Source organism: Callithrix jacchus, chromosome 13 (assembly GCF_049354715.1).
Source record: "Callithrix jacchus isolate 240 chromosome 13, calJac240_pri, whole genome shotgun sequence".
Lineage (NCBI taxonomy): Eukaryota > Metazoa > Chordata > Mammalia > Primates > Cebidae > Callithrix > Callithrix jacchus.
Window position 1 is genome coordinate 69,775,966 of NC_133514.1, and position 18,425 is coordinate 69,794,390.

The following is an 18,425-nucleotide window of genomic DNA, read 5'->3' on the forward strand; positions in this document are numbered from 1 at the left end:
TAGCAGTTGATAAGAATTTTGGAATCGACAAACCCACGGGTTTGAAAGCACAGACTCTGGAATCTGACAAGCTGGGTTCAAATCCCAGCATAGTTACTTACCAGTTGTCAGGCTTTAAACAAGTGAAATCAACATCTATTAACCTTAGCTTGCTTCCTCCTTTGTAAAATGAAAATAGTAACCATAACTCCTGGAAGGGCTGCATGAGGATTAAATGAGAGACCACATCAACCAGTGCTCAAGATGTTCATTGCACATGCACTGTGTAGGAGTCTTTTCAAATGCAGGAGCTGATTCAGGGGCACAGAGTGGTGAGATTTTTGCATTTCTCACAAACTCCCAAGTGATACAGATGCTGCTGGTTGGTGGACCACTTTAAAGCTTTCAGTATGTCTTGGTTATTATTAATATTAATGATTACAGTCTACTCCATAGCTATAGAACCAGTTAGAGGTTGTGACAGTTTACATCAGAACTCTCCAATGAATGAATCAAGTTTGTCTCTGCAGACTGCAGTCCAATGAGATAGGAGCCTTGTGCCTCTCCCCTGCAGTGCTCCCCGCATTCACTCCTGCCTGGATCTGGTCTAACAGTATACTCGCTGACCCATAACAGCTAGGAATGTGGAAATAATTCACATTTCTAAGTTCCTTAAAAACTACATGTCAAAAACCACAGCAACTTGAAGTATCAGAATTAATCTACAAGCACAAGAAACTTATCCTTAACGCTTATTTCTCAGATTATGATAAAGGATTTTTTTAAATAACAAATTTACATATACATGTATATATAGAGAGATTATCTATGAACATTTTGTCTAAATAGAGGGTGAGGCGGAGAAATCTACAACTATGAAATTTGATTTAAAAAAAAATATATATATAGTGTACTTAACTAGTTTGGCGCCTGGCACACAGTGAAAGGGCCCAAATGGGAACTGGTGCTATAAATAATAGCTTCCTTTTTCTTGTGTTATAGAAAGACAGAAAGGATGAGGACTGAATGGGGAGATACTGGCCTGAACTGGGTTAAACCGGACTAGGGACATGAAGTAAAACTTGAAATTCATGATCACAAGCTCCCAAACTAGTCCTGACATTTTAATTTGGCAACTGAATTACTCACAAAGGAAGCAACATATGTCTCTGTCATCCCTTAGCATTCCTTTCTGAACTCCTCCCCTTCTCGCCTAGGGGCCTACCACCTAATGCTATCTGAAATCTGCCAGCCTCTTCAGGTAGCACGTTTTACCCGCTTCCTCCCAAACTGGATCAAAACTTTCCAGGGTTCACTGCCAGTAGGGGAAAGCAGTACACCTGACCTTTGAACGACAGGGGTTTGAACTGTGCGGGTTCACTTACATGCGAATGTTTATCAGTGAAAGTCACACCAAGCGTGCTTGCCTGTCCTGCTTCCCCTTCTACCTCCTCCACCTCCTCAGCCTCTGCCACCCCTCAGACAGCAAGATCAACCCTTCCTCTTCCCCCGCCTCTTACTCAATGTGAAGAGGCCAAGGAGATTTTTATGATGATCCACTTCCACTCAATGAATAAGTAAATATATTTCTTCTATCTTATGATTTTCTTGATAACACATTTTCTTTTCTCTAGCTTACTTTATTGTAAAAATAGAGATATGATACATAAAGCATACAAAATATGTGTTAATAAACTGTTTATGGTATTGGCAAGGCTTCCAGTCAAGAGCAGGCTATTACTTAAGTTTTGGTGAAGTCAAAAGTTATCAGCAGCATTTTTACTACAAGAGGGTTGGCGTCCCTAAGCCCTGAGTTGTTCAAGGGTCAACTGTAATTCAGGGTGTAAATGAATCCAGATACTTCCAGGAAGGGTTTGCATTATGAAGAGGATTTTCAAATGGCATTGGCTCTCCCTTTGGGTAGAGATAGCTGCAGGGTTGCAGGTGCAGAACGGGCTGGTAGAGTGGGGATCACTAAGCAGCTCTAGTCCATCCTCAGTCCTCTCCTTCCAGTTCTCTCCAACTCCCTCAGATCTCCAGGATTATATAAATGAACTCATCATTAGAGGCCTGTACCAACTTTCCTCTGCCCTGCAGCCCACAGGATTAAAAACAACCAAAGTCCCTGCCTGGAGAAAGAGCAGGAGCTGAATCACACATCTCAGAATGGAGAGGGTCTTCAGAGAAAGGAAGTTCTCACTGGGGTTGAAAATGTGAAAAGTTAGCCTAAAGTGAACTACGTACATGCAGGAGTTGCCTAAAAAGCACATGTGATTAAAAACTCCAAGCAAAACTCAGACACTTTCACTTAAAATATCAAGATAGCTCCTACCTCTGTTATTATCCACCCCTGCCAAAAAACAAACAAACAAAAAACTCTGTCTGTCATGAATTAGTTTGCTGTCATATGTAAGTGGATCTTATTTAGGGTAAAGAAAAGGGTCTGTCAGTTGCCATATACTATAAGCTAAAAGGTAAGAAGTCTGACTGTAAAGAAAGTATTGAAACAAATTTGGAGAATTACTGAAAACCCAGAGCATGCCGCATTAGGTTCAGCTTCCTGTAGTGCTGGTGTGGGCACAGCGGGGTCTGTTATCCAGTTTAAGATCATGGGCATTAGATAACACAACCTCATATTCAGGTTAATCCCAACCTATACCCTTTGCAGTAGTGAGGTATCTTGAAGGGCTGAAAAGATCATTTATTTCTGGGCCATCTAGAAATTCATGCTGTTAGAAAGACTCAAAACCATTCAGTACCCAACTTTTCTTGAAAGAGAAGAGTAGGAAAAAAAATATATAAATCTGAAAATCCAAAAGAACTTTATAGGGCCCCAAACTTTAAAAGCTCACCTGCTCCCCCTCTGATGATCACGTAGCAAGCAGAGAATTATTTCAGCTTTAAGGGTACACGTCCACTGATTGCCCAGCCTCTACGAATCTCTCAAGGGCAAGGACTGAATCCTGCTCCTCTTTGCAGCACTTAGCAAGCAGAAAGATAGTCAATTAACAGTGGATAAACTGAATTTAGCATCTTAGAATACTAAAAATGTTAATTTAAAAAGTGTGCCTGTGCAATGTTTCAAATTCTAAAGCTATGTTTTCTTTCATGTTAGTTTATCAAGGTCAAGCCATATCCTTTTCTTTTTTTGGACAAGTTAATTCATATTACCTTATCCCTTAATAAATTCCTCAAAGAAATCTTTAAAAAGGCAACTTGACTATTGGTACAATGCAATGAATGATAGATAAGTAAAGAGAAGTAAAATCAGTTCTAGAAATCAAAGTTCTACCCAGTACTTTGGGAGGCCGAGGCAGGCGGATCACAAGGTCAGGAGTTCGCGGCCATCCTGACCAACATGGTAAAACCTTCTCTCTACTAAAAATACAAAAATTAGCCAGGCGTGGTGGCACACGACTGTAAACCCAGCTACTCGGGACGCTGAGGCAGGGGAATTGCTCAAACCCAGGAAGCGGAGGTTGTAGTGAGCTGAGATTGTGTCACTGCACTCCAGCCTGGGCCAGAGTGAGACTTGGTCTCAAAAAAAGAAAAAGAAAGTTCTAACATTTTAAACACACATACTACACAGGAACTCCTCTATCGATTCTGCTTTTCAAATGGCAGTTAAAACACCAAAAGGTATCTTGAAAGTTAAGTTTTATTGGACAACTGAAGTAGGGCTTTGACTGGCCCAGCCACACTTGGATGAGAATTTCGTCTCATATGTAACTAGTGGTCCTTAGTAAAGAAAGGCTTCTTTCTGCTTGAAATCTACTTAGTAATGACAAGAGGGTGGCCCTTCTGTGATGTCTGCTTGGGGAGCCAGATTTTAAAGTCAGGGTGATACAAAGGTTTAAGTTTTAGATGAATGGGATCCACTTTCTCCCTTGGCAGCAAATACTTCTTTTTCTGTTTCATGGGTCAGCTTGAGTAGAGTGAAGTGACATCAGAGATGAGTTTACATCAATTTAAAATAATACTCCTGAATACTGGTTGCAACATTAATATATGAGTGCATGAAAGAGAATATAAAGGTACAGATTTCTTTCCCAAAATGACTGCTGCAAAACACTGAGGGCATTACCTTTTAGCTGTCTTTATTTTGATCTAGTTTAAAACAGGTAAAGAAGCCAAAATCTTGCCAATGAGACTACTTCCCAGGTGGAAAACAATTAATTTATAGATTCTTGGTATAAAAGCCAAAATAGTAGGTGCTCAGTAACTACTTCCTGAATGAGTGAAGGTTACATACATATGTACAAGACATTTAGTTTCTCCATCAACTTGAACTTATCATAAAGGAAAGAAAACATTCTTGCAGTAGAAATAGGAATGTAGCCACATACTAATATTACAAATCAGAAACATACCCACTCTTTAAAAGGCAGTTCATCTTAATAGCTCCAAATAACCAAGGCAAGAAGTCCTGTAAAAATTGCTATATTCCTTTCATGTTTATAAAAATTTGATTCAATCCTTAAGAAATAAAGAACACCCCCCAAGTCTTCAAATTCAAAAGAGAACTTCAGCAGTTACTTCAATAATACATAAAATGCATGCCTATTTCTATTAAGTAGATACATCAAATATTTCTTCTTCCTTGCCCCTATACCACCTGGGTGGATTCCCTGAGCTGTCAGCCTCTGGCTTCTCCGCAAAGGTAAGTTAATGAACAACTAACTGTGTCAGCCTGCTTGCAGCCTGCTGCAGTTTCCACCCTGCAAACTATTAGGACCAGCGGCCCACAGTGAGGACAATAAAACATAAACAGGGATGTTTACCACTCCCCCACCCCCAGAATCTTTCCACTAATAGATGTCCTCTCTATAGAATTCCTTAAAAGTATTTCTGGAAATAATCTAGGTTAGGGTCAAGCAAGTGCAACTAAAGCCACCTTTGTCACAGCTTGCAAATTCTTTACACTTTTGTCCGGCACTGGAGAGAGACATGTCTACAAAAACTGTAGTGACAAACTACGACATTCAGAATGTACACTTCCATTAGTATTTTTTTCCTCTGAGAATGACAAAGAAGAAAATTATAAATCTCTCTCATCCACCTAAGCTAAAGTACCATTCTCTGAGGTAGGAAAAATGCTCTATTTGTATGCAAAGAGAATAGTCATGGATGGAAGATACAGTGGTAAGCAGTTGAAAAGGCACTACATGATCTCCACCTGAGAGCTTGCACACCGCACCAATAACTGGATCATCTTAGATCACAATAGCTATTTGGGGGACAAGGGAACTAAAGCTACTCTTTACTTTTAACACAACCATTCAAGACATTTAAAGAGTGTACCAGTAAAAGCAACCATCACAAACATCGCCATAATTCCTCACTCCCCCCAAAACCTTGAGCAATCACAAATTCCATAATCTTTGTAATCCCTGAATGCATTCATTTTTCAACCATTCCCATAAATAATATACTTAACAACACCCTCAAGAAGTTAAAAGAGTAAATGCATTTAAAGAAGCAGGCTCTTCATCTTTTGAAAAACTTGCAATATTAGAAGAAAATGAAACATCAGTGTATGACCTCTCTGTTATCAAGAAGTCTATCATATGGTCAACCGCGGAATTCATGTGACACTACTTGATGAAGTCCAGTCAGTATTAGGCTAGAGAGCCTATGTTTATGATTAAGTAATAATGACTGAAGCTGGAGGTGCACAGGGCATTTCCTGGGGATTAATGACCAGCCAGAAGAGTTGATGACCCAAAGCAATGCCACAGGCCAGCAACCTCCGCCAGGCATTATGCCCCAGGAAATGCACTGAACCTCAACTCTTACAGTGATTTTCATACATACAGAAGGAAAAAGTTTGCTATCAGCTTTCTAGTAAGCAATACTTTGATTGCTCAGACTTCATAAGTAAAAAACTGACTATTAAATATGTAGAAACACAACAACTTTTTGTAGTGTTTAACTAACAGGAACTTAGAGCTAAGATCTTGTTTGAGAGCCATAAAATCATATAAGCCGCATAGGGACACTCAAATCTATATTTAACTTAGGAGTTACCTGACAGTAACGCAAGAATAATAAAAGCATCAGTGTACAGTTTTTTGGAACTGATTTATTTTGCTCAGGTAAATAAAAGATAATGGCTGAAAGACTGCATTCCTTAGAACACAACAAAGCCGATGAAACGAAACCCTCTAATCTTTTGTGGTTCTTTACATCACAATTCTATATTACACTGGTGTCAAGAAACCAGCAGACAGATGCCAGTAGACAGACTGTTTCATTGTTAACCCAAGGCCACGCATGCCTTAATAAACTTTCTTAGGCTTTTAACTCTTGATTAATCAGGTGCTATTCTAAACCAGGGCATCTGAAGGGATTTTCTGTATCAGAAAAATGTGAACATTTATTTTTGCTTTCAAAGAAAAAGCAAACCCCATTCTCCTCTCCATTCTTAAAACTCTCCAACACAACCTGTCAGAAATGGACTACACACCCAAAATAGGGAAAACACATAGCCTACAGGTCTTGTGTATTTTAGAAAACTTTGGTGTTTATATTACCACTCACAGCCCCTTTCTCAGTTGGCCTTGAGGCTTGCCCATTAGCTGGTAAACGTCTGAAAGGGTAACTATGTCCAGAACTGGAATTTCCACTTTGGAAAAAGCACAGAGGTACCTGACATCTGTTCCTGGAAGGCCTGCGCTATACCTTCAGATTACAAAATTCCTACTTCTGCTTGAAAATAGGCAGGTCAAAGTTGTAAAACCTCCAGTGGCTACTCGTGCCTGCAGAACAGAGCACAGGGCCTGAAGACCCCTGGTTTCTAACTCCTAGAGAAGAGTGTCCACAAAATGAATATAACTTTAATGATATGCGTGAAAATATTACCCTGGGGAAAATAAGGAAAGAAGCATCTAACACTAGAGGCCCCTGTCTCGACCCAGAATTTGACACTGCTTAGAATTAAAGAATGTTAGGGTTGAAATAGTTTCTTCCTCTCTGATGAGGACAGTGAAGCCTAGAGAAGTGAGGTGATTTGTCCAAGCTGACTCAGATGCTGAGTTAGCACTCTTACTCTAATTATGTATTTTGTAAGTCTCATCTGCCCCCTTGATGGTGAGCTCCAAGGGGCTAGGGTCAGACAGCCATGTTTCAGTGCCCAACGTGCTGTGCACCACAGGCCCATACTCCAAGTTGTAGCCTGATTGGAATTGCAGATACCACGTTCCCACCTGAATAATAACTTTAACAAGGGACTTTTCGTTTATGGAAATTGCAGTCCACCTGCCACTTTACATTCGAGTACATGTCAGTATAAACTGGCACTCGACTGCCTGGCTCTCCACTCTCCACCCCTTTTCTTAAAAAAAAAAAAAAAAAAAAGCTACAGGAAGTGGGACTGGCGCGTTTTCTTTTCAATAATTTATAACTGTTTTTCTACCTTCCAAAGTTATGGCGAATACGTGATAGAGTCTTTTAAGGGTTACTTGACTCAAATATGTCTTAAGTAATTGCTTCCTTTACGTTTACAGCGTTCTCTCCCTCTTTGCTTTATAAAACTCATGCATTCAATGAAGAGCGGCTGCAAGAGTGAGCTAATCCTTTTGTTCTGCGAACTTTGAAGTTTTTCGCCTTACTGCACAGCAGTAATTTGTTAGGTAGCATGCCCCCTCTCACATCTTTTAAGGTTAGGTGTAAAGTTCCCCCAAAGCACCAAGAGGGTTAACTTCTAAGGGTAAAACTAAATCCGATTCAGTACATTACCTACTTTTTAAAACGTACCCCCTACCCAGAGCTGCATTAGCACAAAAGTTAGTCCCAAAGTGGTACCAGAGAAACATTTCATGCATAGAGTTTGGTTTGGTTACCTGGGTGGGGGAAACAATAGCAGGTGAAACTACTGTGGGAGAATTGGTGCTTCTGTGCCCATTGGCTTCTGGAAGAAGAGGCAGGGGGTCGTGTTTCACGGAAACCACCACCACCGCATCCACAGGCTCCGAGGGGCGGATACAAAGTCTTTTGGGGGAAGAGGGGCCGCAGATTTCCCCCGACCCAAACACCGACTCGTACAGGGCGCGCTTGGGCGCAGCCTCGGATTTCACGTCGGGCCCGACCTGGCTGTCTTTGGGGAGGATGTAAGTGTTCCCCAGCGAGGGCGGCTGGGGGCGGTGGTGGTGGGAGGGATGGGTGGGGGGGTGGTGGGAGTGGTGGCGTGCCGCCCCGTTCAGAGCCTCGGCGTAGCAGCCCTGCGGGGCGGGTGAGCCCAGCTTGGTGCCGATGCCCGCGATGCTGTTGAGCGTGGCGATGGAGACTGCGCCGATGCAGTGGTTGGTGTAGGTCTTAGAGAGCTTGGCCGCCTTGGAGAGCATCTGCATCCTAGTACCTAGCAAGTTCTTGCCGATGGCTTTGTTCTCATACCAGGTCACATCGCCCTCGCTGCAGTGGTCCCGGGGCCGCTGGAAGAACGCCTTGCAAAGAGGGTTGCGTTTCGACAGGTACTTGACGAAGCTGGCGTAGGGGCAGAACTCGGTGCCCGTCTCATACATGCGGGGCAAGTTCTCCTCGTCGCTGCTCTCGGCGCGCTTCTTGCTCCACGACGACGAGCGCGACTTGTGGTAGGGCCCGAGGGACTTGAAGTAGACGAACTTGCGACCGTCCTCGTCCATGGCCAGCCCAAAAGAGTCTTCCTCCAGCTCACGCTGGTTCTCGCGGCCGCGGGTACAGAAGTACATGCACGTCTCGAACCAGACCTTGTTGAGCAGCCCGAAGGGCGTGTTGGTGCTGAAGACGCTGGAGGTGTACAGCTTGCGCAGGTCGGCGCGCGTGATGGCTTGCTTCTGCACCACCGGTCCGGCGCCCTGCTCCTCGAGCTTGCGGATGACCGCGGCCAGCGTCAGGTTGGCGCTGCGCAGCTCGGGATCCTTGGTGAGGTCGAGCGTGCGGCAGTACGGGGGCTCGTTGAGGTAGCGGTTGAGGGAGCTGCGGATACTGATGAGCGACGACTTGCTGTAGAGCTGGCCGCTCTTGGAGCGGGCCTCGGCGTAGAAGGAGCGCAGCACGCGGCACAGCGCCCCCTTGTCCATGGTCTCGAAGTCCGGGCTCTGCGCCTTCTCGCTCAGGTACTCCCGGAAGATGCGCACGGCGTAGCGGGTGGCCAGCCGGGTGTTCTCGCTCAGCCGGGCCCGCTCGGGGCGCTGCAGCACGTCGGGGTCCAGCTCCGCGCCGTCCCCGGGCGGCCCGCTACGGGCCCGGGGCGCCAGCAGTCGCGGCGGCGCCTCGGGTTCCAGCGCGGCGCTCTGGTCCATATTGATCATATGGACCGGCTCGGGCTCCAGTTCCTCCCCGGCCGAGTCCTCGGGCTCCAGGGGCTCGTCCCAGTCCAGCCCCATCTCCTCCTCCTCTTCCTCCTCCTCCTCGTCCTCCTCCAGCCCCCCACCTCCGTCCTCCTCCTCCTCCTCGTCCCCCGTTATCTGCACCTCCTGGATCTCGTCCTCCTCCTCCTCTTCCTCCTCCTCCTCGCCCGCGCTGCAGTAGTGCGGGCGGCCGTGGCGGCGGCCGCGGCCCCCCGCGCCGCGCTCGCCCTCGCCCCGCTCCCCATTGTTCTCGGCGGCGGCGGCGGCGGCGGCGCTGGCGCTGCCGCCCGCGCTGGTGTTACAGTCCCCGCTGCCAGGCATTCTCGCCATATTGCCGTCTCTCTGCCAGTCCTCGGGCAGGGCGCATGCGCTATATTGGACCGCAGCGCTGAGAGCTTTTGTGTTTAATGACCTTCAGCTACCGGGAGGCAAAGCCGGGCTCTTAAAGGAGCCGCGCTCCAATTGTCATTCCCGAGCGCTGCTCCAGAGGGGCAGCGGCGCGCTTGGGATGGAGGGGAGGAGGGTGGGAAGGTGGGGGCACGTTAGACGGGGAGAGATAGGGTAAAGGACGGAGGCTGACCGGACCTTCTTCCTCCCCCACCCGGCTCCCACTTCTGAGAAAACTTTGAAGGAAAAAAAAAAAAAAAAAAGGAAAGGGAGGGAGAGCTGTCGGTGGGGGCGAAACACTCCCAACTTACCCTCTGGCGGAGAATTGCGCGGGCCCGGGCGGGAGAGAGGGAGGGCCGGCGGGAGGGCGGGACGGTCTCGCGTCTCTAAGTAATGCCCGAGGAGCAGTGCCCCTTCCACCGCCCCCTCATTGCCCCCCGGAGTCGGGGGATCGGGGCGGCGGCTGCGCCGGGCGGGCCGCGGGTGCTGCCGCTGGAAGGCCGTGTCTGGGGCCGCCCGGAGCGGAGCAGGCAGGTTAATGAGCAGGGTGGAGGAGGCTCGGCAAGGCCCCGCACCCTCTCGGCGCCCGCGGCCAGGGCGCAGCGGGCGAGGTTTGGGAGCGGGATGGGGCTGGCGGCGGCGGCGGCTCCCCCACCTATTTGCTGGCGGCGAGGCGCGGGGGCCTGGGGCCAGCCGCGCGGCTCCCAGCCCCCTTCCCGACTCTTGCAAAGGAGCGAAACACGCCCCACGTCAGCCTCATCCCTTTCGACTTTTCCAACAGCCACATTTAAGCTGTCATTAAAGACCTGGGGCGCTCCCCGTAGGTCTGGGGCAAGTCCGCGCCGGTCCAACCAGCCCCGGGAAGGAGCGAGGGAGAGAAAACTGGGAGGGGCCGGTGGGAGGGGAGACAAGGGAAGAGACGCTCTGGACCCCAGGGGCCCCAGGGACGCTTCCCCACCCGCCCAGGGCGCCGCCCTCCCTGCCCCCAGGAAAAGTGACACAATTCCCTCCGGGGAGGCGCTCCACCCGGCTGGAGCTAAAGTCTCCCTAAGGCCCGTCCGGCAGGCGGAAAAAGAAAACTTGGGTCTCCGCCGCCCCTGCCGCCGCCGCCGCAATTCGGCAATTCGAATCCGGAGCGCAGTCTCCCTCAAAGTTTGCCAACCGCCATTGGTGCTCCCTCCGGGCTGCGCTGCCTCAGGCGTGCGGGGGCAGGCACCTCGGAAACTGGAAAAGCAGCCGAAGAGCTCGCCGGGTCCCGCTTTCCCATAGGAGACACTGTCCCACTTCCAGCCAAACGCCCGCCCCCGGCGCGCCCAGACTTCGGGCGCGTCCTTGCGTCGCTGTTTCCAGCTCTCCCGGCCCAGGGGCAGCGTCCGGGAGCCGTCTGGGACTTCGGCTGTTCTCTGAGGAGGCACGGCCCAGGCCACCTTAGGAGCTCGCGCTGCATCCTAACTTTCACCTCCTCCCGCAGCCCGCGTGTCCCCTGGCGCGCCGGCCAGCTGCGAGTCCCTGGGGTGAGGGGACCCGAGGGAGTCAGGTCCCCAGCAGCGCGCCAAGGTGCCAAGCGGTTCTCCTGAGAGGCTGCCTCGCCCGCTTCTCGGGTGCGTCCTCGAATTTGCCTCCAAGTCCGAATTCTCGGCAATTAGGCTGCGAGAGTTATGTCAACTGCCTGTTCCCTGCTTCCCCGGGCCTCTTGCCTTGCTCTAAAGGGGTTTATCATTTTACGCATCAATTGAAACCCATCCATCAATTTGTAATTTTTTTTTAAGGAAAAAAGAATTGAAAGACCAGGTCTCAGGGCCGCGTGGGCTTCTGAGTGGGAGTTGACGATGGCTTTTTCTGCAGCGATCGCTGCTGGTCCTCCGTGTGCCTCCCCGGCCCTGGACGCCACCAGAGCGTTGGGGAAACCGCGCCAGATGTGAAACAAGTTAGAGCAAGTCCCTGCCTCGCGGGCCGCCTCCGGCTCCACGGGGAAACACACACACACACACACACACACACTCTCTCTCTCTCTCTCTCTCTCTCTCTCTCTCTCTCTTTCTCTCTCTCACTCTCCCTCTCCTCTCTCCCATCCGCCCGGCTCTCCGCGGAGAACCGTCCGGGAATCGTCCCCGAGGTGCAGCGGGAGAGGTGGCCGGCTTTGTTCGCAATGCACTACCCTTCCCACCCGCCCTGGACACGTGCAGAACGGCGTGTTTGTTTCTCCGAGGCTGCAGTGAGCAGCTAAGTTAGTTGCACACTCGGACCCGCACAGTCGAGCTGGCACACACTAGTCACACACGGCTACTTCCATAGGGCTGGCCCTTTGTCCTGGGATGCTCCCAGATTTTCGAGCCGCGGTGCGGAGAACTCAGGTGGGCGCCCGGCAAGCTACCTACCCGGGGCTGTTCCCCCACGGCCCTCGCCCTAAGCTCAGGGACCTGGGGTCCGCGCTGGCTTGGGGCAGCGCTCCCGGTTCGGCCAGGGACCCGGGCCCAGGCTCCAACCTGGGAGCAGAGCCGCTCCCCAGGTCTCCCCACCTCGGCCGGCGGCGGGGTCCACTCCCTTCCCACCATCTCCCCTCCCTGCTGGGCAAGCTGCTTTGAATTGCTCGCAGTTTGCCGGAGGCGGTGTGCTGGGTAGGACGCTCCGGGAAACAAAGCAACCCAAAACAGCTCCCTGTTGACGTCAACTTATTTCCAGAAAAGAAAATAGTTTTGTGCTCCCAGGACAAAATACCCCCCAGGGCAGGTCTCTACTGGCAAAAGCTAGAAGGAGGAGGCGGGGAATAGCAGAACCGAAAAAAAACCTCAAGCACAAATAACTTTTATACGGACTTGGAAAAGCAGCAGTTTCGGGTGCTGCTTAGACAGTTTGCAAACAACGGGCAAGACCCGCGCTTAAATTTGATACGAAAAACGCACCTTGGAGAGTATGCCTTGGCCTGATTATCGGACGACTGTGGATCTGCTTCGTTGGCACCAGCTCCGGAAGAGCTACCAAGATGATTTGCCCGTAGGATACTTCATTAAATACTGGAAAAGACCTCTTTGGGCTATTATCTATAGGAGTCACCGGGAAGAACACCCGGAAAAACAGATATATACCTTGCTTCCCCTTGACCAAAAAGAAAAAAAAAAAAAAGTTGCTTAATTTTTAAAACCCAATAACACAAAATTACAGTGGAGTTCATAAAGTAGTTCAATTCCAAGTTTAATAAATGATCCCTTAAAAACATCCTGTGGTTCTGTACACTCGATTCCAAATTGAAAGAATCAAAAAAGCTTTCTTCTTATTTCCGTAGAGGCAATATTGGTTGTCGTTCTGCCTATCAGTCAGCATCAGATTCCTCTACTTGACCTCTCCATATCATCAAATCCATTCAGCATACCTCCTCGACAACCAGAGTTGCCCGGCCACCCCTTTGAAAGGATGCTTTTCTTGTGCAGGATACATGACTTCTTTATAATCCCAGTATTACAGGGAACATTTATTGCAATTATTTAACTATCAGAACTCTCTAAACTATGGTTAGATGTTTACAACTTTAACAAGATTCTCCACCTTTTGCAGGGGTGGGGGTGTCTCTTTGTATATTTGTGCTTTTCCACTTCTCAGAATACTTGAAAATAGTGACGATATTTTGGGATGAAAAACTCCAAATGTTTCCCCCTCTATTCGTAACCCAACTACTTCTATTTCAGGCCCACATTTTATGAAAGGTTATACTATACAGAAACTTATTCAGCTCTTCCTCCTCTTCGATTCTAGTCTTCTGAGTATCATCTGTTAATATACTTGATATAGTTGCTTTTTATCTGCCTGTTTCCTCTCTACTAAAGCAAGGCACACCCTTGTGATTTCAGTCTGGTGCCTGGGGACATGGTGAGCACTCCTCATTTATAATGAATGAATGAAGGGAATCTGTGTTTGGTTAAATCCTACATTTAGCAGGGAAGTTTTTGTGAAAATTAAAAACAACATGAATCTGAAGTTCTACATTAAAAATGAGGACAAATAGTAACTATAAGTCAACATTATTGTTTGCAAGTTAAAATGAATTTAATGGCTGCTTTGGATGAATATTTCCTTATCATTCCCTTTTTAGTGGAACATACGTTAGAAAGTTATTGCAGAAGTAAGGTGAGGGACCCTTTTCTCTCAGCAGAGTTAATGTTGGCCCTTCTGAAGGCAGATCTGGGGAATGGAAGTGTCTCTATTAAGAGAGGTGGGCTGGGGAGGATTTGAATTGTTAAATTTGAGAAATTTTGTGGGCTCTTGAGAGCAGAGGCCAGAAAAAGCATTTAGTTCATCACTTTAAAGACAGAAATCAAAAGAGAAAGCCATACTCTCTTGATGTAATTACTAAGGTTCATAAACGGCTTTCAAGGCTAAATATGAATTCAAAAATTCACATTGAAACTATTTTGGCATATTTTGGTTTTAGAGTTTCCTTTTTTTTTTTTTTTTTTTTTTTTTTTTTGAGGCAGGGTCTCACTCTTTCACCCAGGCTAGAGTGCAGTGACATGATTATGGCTCACTGCAGCCTCAACCCACTGGGCTCGAGTGATCCTTCCATCTCATCTCCCCAAGTAGCTAGGACCATAGGCTCACTCCACCCAGTCTTCCTAATTTTTGTATTTTTTGTAGAGATGAAGTTTCCCCATGTTGCCCAAGCTAGTCTTGAGCTCCTGGACTCACTCAAGTGAGCCACCACTCTTGTCACAGAGTTTTGTTATTAATTCTGTTGAATTCAACTGAAGAGCATCTTTAGTAATGTTTTTTGAACTCAGATGAAAATTGAAGCCATGTAATCTGAGTCAACAAAGTGGAGGAAAAGAAAAATAACTCCACAACAGCAGAAATGATGTCTTATTTATTCCTGAATTTCCAGTTTATTTCCAATTCAGTTTCTTGGTAAATTTTAGCAGAGTGACTGGTACATGACAGATACTCAACAAATATACACACATTTACATGAGGGGAGAAAGCTAACTTCAACAAAGTGTTGTATAGCAGAGTGGTGAAAAGCTCTCTCTGAAGCCAGTCTACCTCGGTTTGCCTCACCAGCCACCCTTTTCTGTGGCTCAGTTCTGTCGTTCATCTGGGTGATAATGATAACAGTCTCTACCTCTTGGGATTGTTTTGATAATTAAATAAGTTGATATGCACAAAGCACTTAGTACATTGTCTGGAGCATTCATACATATTCAACCATTATTTCTTATTTATTAAGGCTCTATTGTTTCTCGATAGCAAAAAAAAAAAAAAAGAAACTAAGGCCAGAGATGATTAAAAAAAAAAAGTTAAGACATTTTCTCAAGGTCTTCCAGACCTGATCAGGGCAGACAAGTCTAGTTTCACAGGCCATGCTTGAACTACTTGACCATATTGAGCCTCTGGAAACCAAAGAACAAAGAGAGAAAGACAGAGAGAAATAAAAGAAAAAAGAGAAAAGAAAAGCAAGGGAAGAAATGGAAGAAAAGTAAGAATGAAAGAAAGAGGAAGTAAAGAAAGAATCTTCAGGGGAACATTTCAGAAAGAAAAAGAAGCAAGGAGAGAATGAATGAATCGTCAATAGAACAATTCAGAAAGAAAGAGAAGGAAGGAAAGAAAAAAAAAGAAAAGAAAGAGAAGAAAGAGAGAAAGAAAGAATCTTTGAGGAAACAATTCCCTACCGTTAAAATATGCATGTGTCATTGGATTTGGGAAACTTGGAAAGGCAGAATAATATTTTGCCAAGGCCATGGACTGTGACACAACATATAAATGGACTGACAAACAGTGTCACCTTTGTCACTTGGCCACCTAAACATTGGTACACTTTTTCTTGGCTATTGGAAGTAGGGACTCATCCGTGTCTTAGAAGAAATGGCAGTGAAGAATTTAGAGACAAAAAGAACGCCCACAGAATCAACCAGACTAGAAAGAGGTGCTTTCTATTGAAATCCTGGGCTATTCTAAATCTCCTGGGGCAAAGAGGGTATTCCCTATTTTTTTCTTCAATGCTTTGTCAAAAAACAGGTCAGAGTAAAGGTAACGTGGTAATTGACAGGAATAGAATATTTAGTTCCTAATTGCCACCTGGTAACAACAATTCTGGGTCTTTCCACTTAATAATCACCTAATTGTTTCCTAGGCTATTTGAAAAACAAATAATGCACAAGAGGAATGTAGTTTTCCATAAGTAAATTGTTTTTTTGTGGAGCCTAAAAGTGTACCATTTCTCATTGTTATAATATTCTGATCATGAAACTTCACCTGGTTAATAAAGAAGTCAAATGTAAAGGTTGTCAAAATTAAATGAAACCTAAAATTAAGAATGACAGTCATGTCTGTCTATCTTCTAGTTGTATACCTGTAAAAAGTATGTGGGATTAAAGTGGACATTAGTCCTGTTATTAAATGAAACTTTATTTCAATGTCATTGGAATACTAATTATGGTAGAAAAGGAGATAAAGGTATGTGATAATATATCATGCAACAAATATGTATTTTTTAAATAATGGAAGAACTGCTTACAATGGTCTCACAATCTAAAATATTCCTGAAATGATTTGCTGTTATTTTAAATAAAATGGCCTATTAAATTAGTAAAAGCAAAACAAATAACAAAAACTTAAACACTTTCTACCCAAATTTTGGTATGAAAATGTTACCCTCATCCTCTTCTGTTGTCAATATCAATTAAAATAGCCTTTTACAGGAGAATTGCTTGAACCCAGAGAGTGAAGGTTGCAGCGAGCTGAGATTGCACCACTGTACTCCAGCCTGGGCAACAAGAGTGAAACTCCATCTCAAAAATTTAAATAAATAAAATAGCCTTTTAAGAATGCAATTATTAGGCAACCTCTTCAAAAGCCATGAAAATGTTTATATTCTTTGACCCACAAATTGCTTCTAGAAGTTCAATTGCTTAGAAATATCCTGTTTTATTTGTATTTTGGTAAAGTATGGTTTATCGCATCTAGGCCACTTGAATGAATTTTGTGGTGTATGTCACAAAATATGCTCTAGAACTACATTTCAGAATGTCTTAGAGACCTCTCTTTGTTCACAGAAGTTTAGAGAATAAGTATTTGTTGAATGGAGGAAGAAAGAAGTTCAGTTAGGGTAAAATTATATCTTCTCAGCATCAGTTACCATTTGATGAATATCGATAATGATAGTGAAGATAAACGATATGTACTCAACGGGCAAAACAAGATAAATCTTAAAGCTCGTATTTCAGTATCTTCATGACATTCAGAAAGTTTAAGGACCGAATTTTGAAGCTTAGATATCAGAAATTGGTATCTGGGTGTATTGGGGCAATTCACAGGATGTGCGGAGGAGTGCCTATGTACCTGCCCCGTGGCTGTGTTTCTAAATGAACTAAAAAAGAAAAAAAAAAAAAAATCCCCTTTTAAATACCCAGAAGCACTAACCCACATTTTGAACTAATTGACTTACTTTTTCTTAGGAAAGCTTAATTTAACTGACAGGGGCACATGGGTTTATCTGAATATTTAAAGAAGCCCTGGGATGGGTTTGTTCTATTTCTTTAACTCGATGCTGGAGATTCAGGCTTTGCACCTGATGGAAGGAGACTGCCTTGGAGAGGGGCAGAGAAGCAGGAAACATTGTGACCTGGTCGCTCTATTCTGTGACCTAAGTTTGCAGAGCCAGGGCATGATTGCTCCCAGGGGAAGTCTCACCATTCTTCATGTTTAGTCTTCCTACAGCCTGTCCCTGGATTAGGATACTCCAGGGGTCACATGGTATCATTACTCCCAATGAAAAACTCCCCTGACATTGATTTCATCTGCTTGTTTTACAGTCTTTCTCTATAGCCCATTCCCTTAAACTAAAAAGCACAAAACAAAAATGTGGTTTATCATTCTTTTCAGATATGAAAGCAGTGTTCACTGGCAAAGATTTGAGAAATCCAGAAATCTGGAAACATATATGTGTCATGTTTCTTTCTTGCTAAGGTTTAATGAATGCTTGCTGTGGGCCTGAGCTTTTACATTAACACTCTCAATTCCTTCTTCTGAGTATATGTGAGGGTTGTTCCGATTCCTATTTCACATGCATAGAAACCCAGAGAGCTTCATAACTTGCCCAACCTCACAGAGCTAGTGAGGCCGGACTCCAGGTTACACACATTTTCTCAACAACTCACCAGACCAGGACCTTTCATTTCTATTTTCACTGCCCAGAGACAACCACCCAAATACATTTGGGTGTATTTCCATGAATTCAATCACATGCCATTTACCATGTAAGTACTACATACAGTATTTGAAAATCTATAGTTCAAAATATGTAATCAGTGGATTTTTGGCAAACTCTGCCAAGCACCTGCTAAGAGGCAGGAAGGAAAGAAGATTCTCTGTAGGAACTCCCTGACTCCAAGGAGGGGCAAATTTTCAATAAGTCCAAAATGGTCAATAGTGTTTCTTCTGTCAATAGCGTTTCTTCTGTCTTTCTGATGGTTATCTTAGTGCAATCTGACGTAGAAAATACATAAACTTATTCTTTATCCAACTCTGGGAAGTTAGTTGAACTGTCAGAGTTTGAGGATGAATTCTACTCCAGGTCTTTTTTTGCCATTCATATAGTAATACATACATAATACAGCTTTTAAATCGATGATCACTGAAATGCCCAGGAAAGTGTTTGCTGTGGTTACTGTTCCCAGTTCTGTGACACTGTGGATATTGTAAGTGCTTTTTAGACTTTAGCACCATGCCTTAGTGGTCAACATGCTC

The 18,425-nt window shown here is 45.4% G+C and overlaps 1 protein-coding gene across 4 annotated transcripts in view; it reads right to left on the reverse strand.

Annotated features, from left to right (window-relative positions):
• The window catches only part of KCTD1 (potassium channel tetramerization domain containing 1), a 214,797-nt gene that overhangs the window by 91,059 nt on the left and 105,313 nt on the right, over positions 1-18,425 (reverse strand). Inside the window, exon 1 of one of the 4 annotated variants that reach the window (XM_078347925.1) lies at positions 10,004-10,576. The exons of 1 other annotated variant lie outside the window; for it this stretch is intronic. Coding sequence is in view for 1 of the 3 variants with exons in the window: in XM_008979640.5 (XP_008977888.2) it covers positions 7,821-9,635 (1,815 nt within the window). In the remaining 2 variants the exon portion in view is untranslated. Of the gene's footprint in view, positions 1-2,831; positions 7,583-7,820; positions 9,653-10,003; positions 10,577-18,425 lie in introns of those variants that run through there. 2 more of the 4 variants (XM_008979640.5, XM_078347926.1) reach the window with 2 other exon arrangements.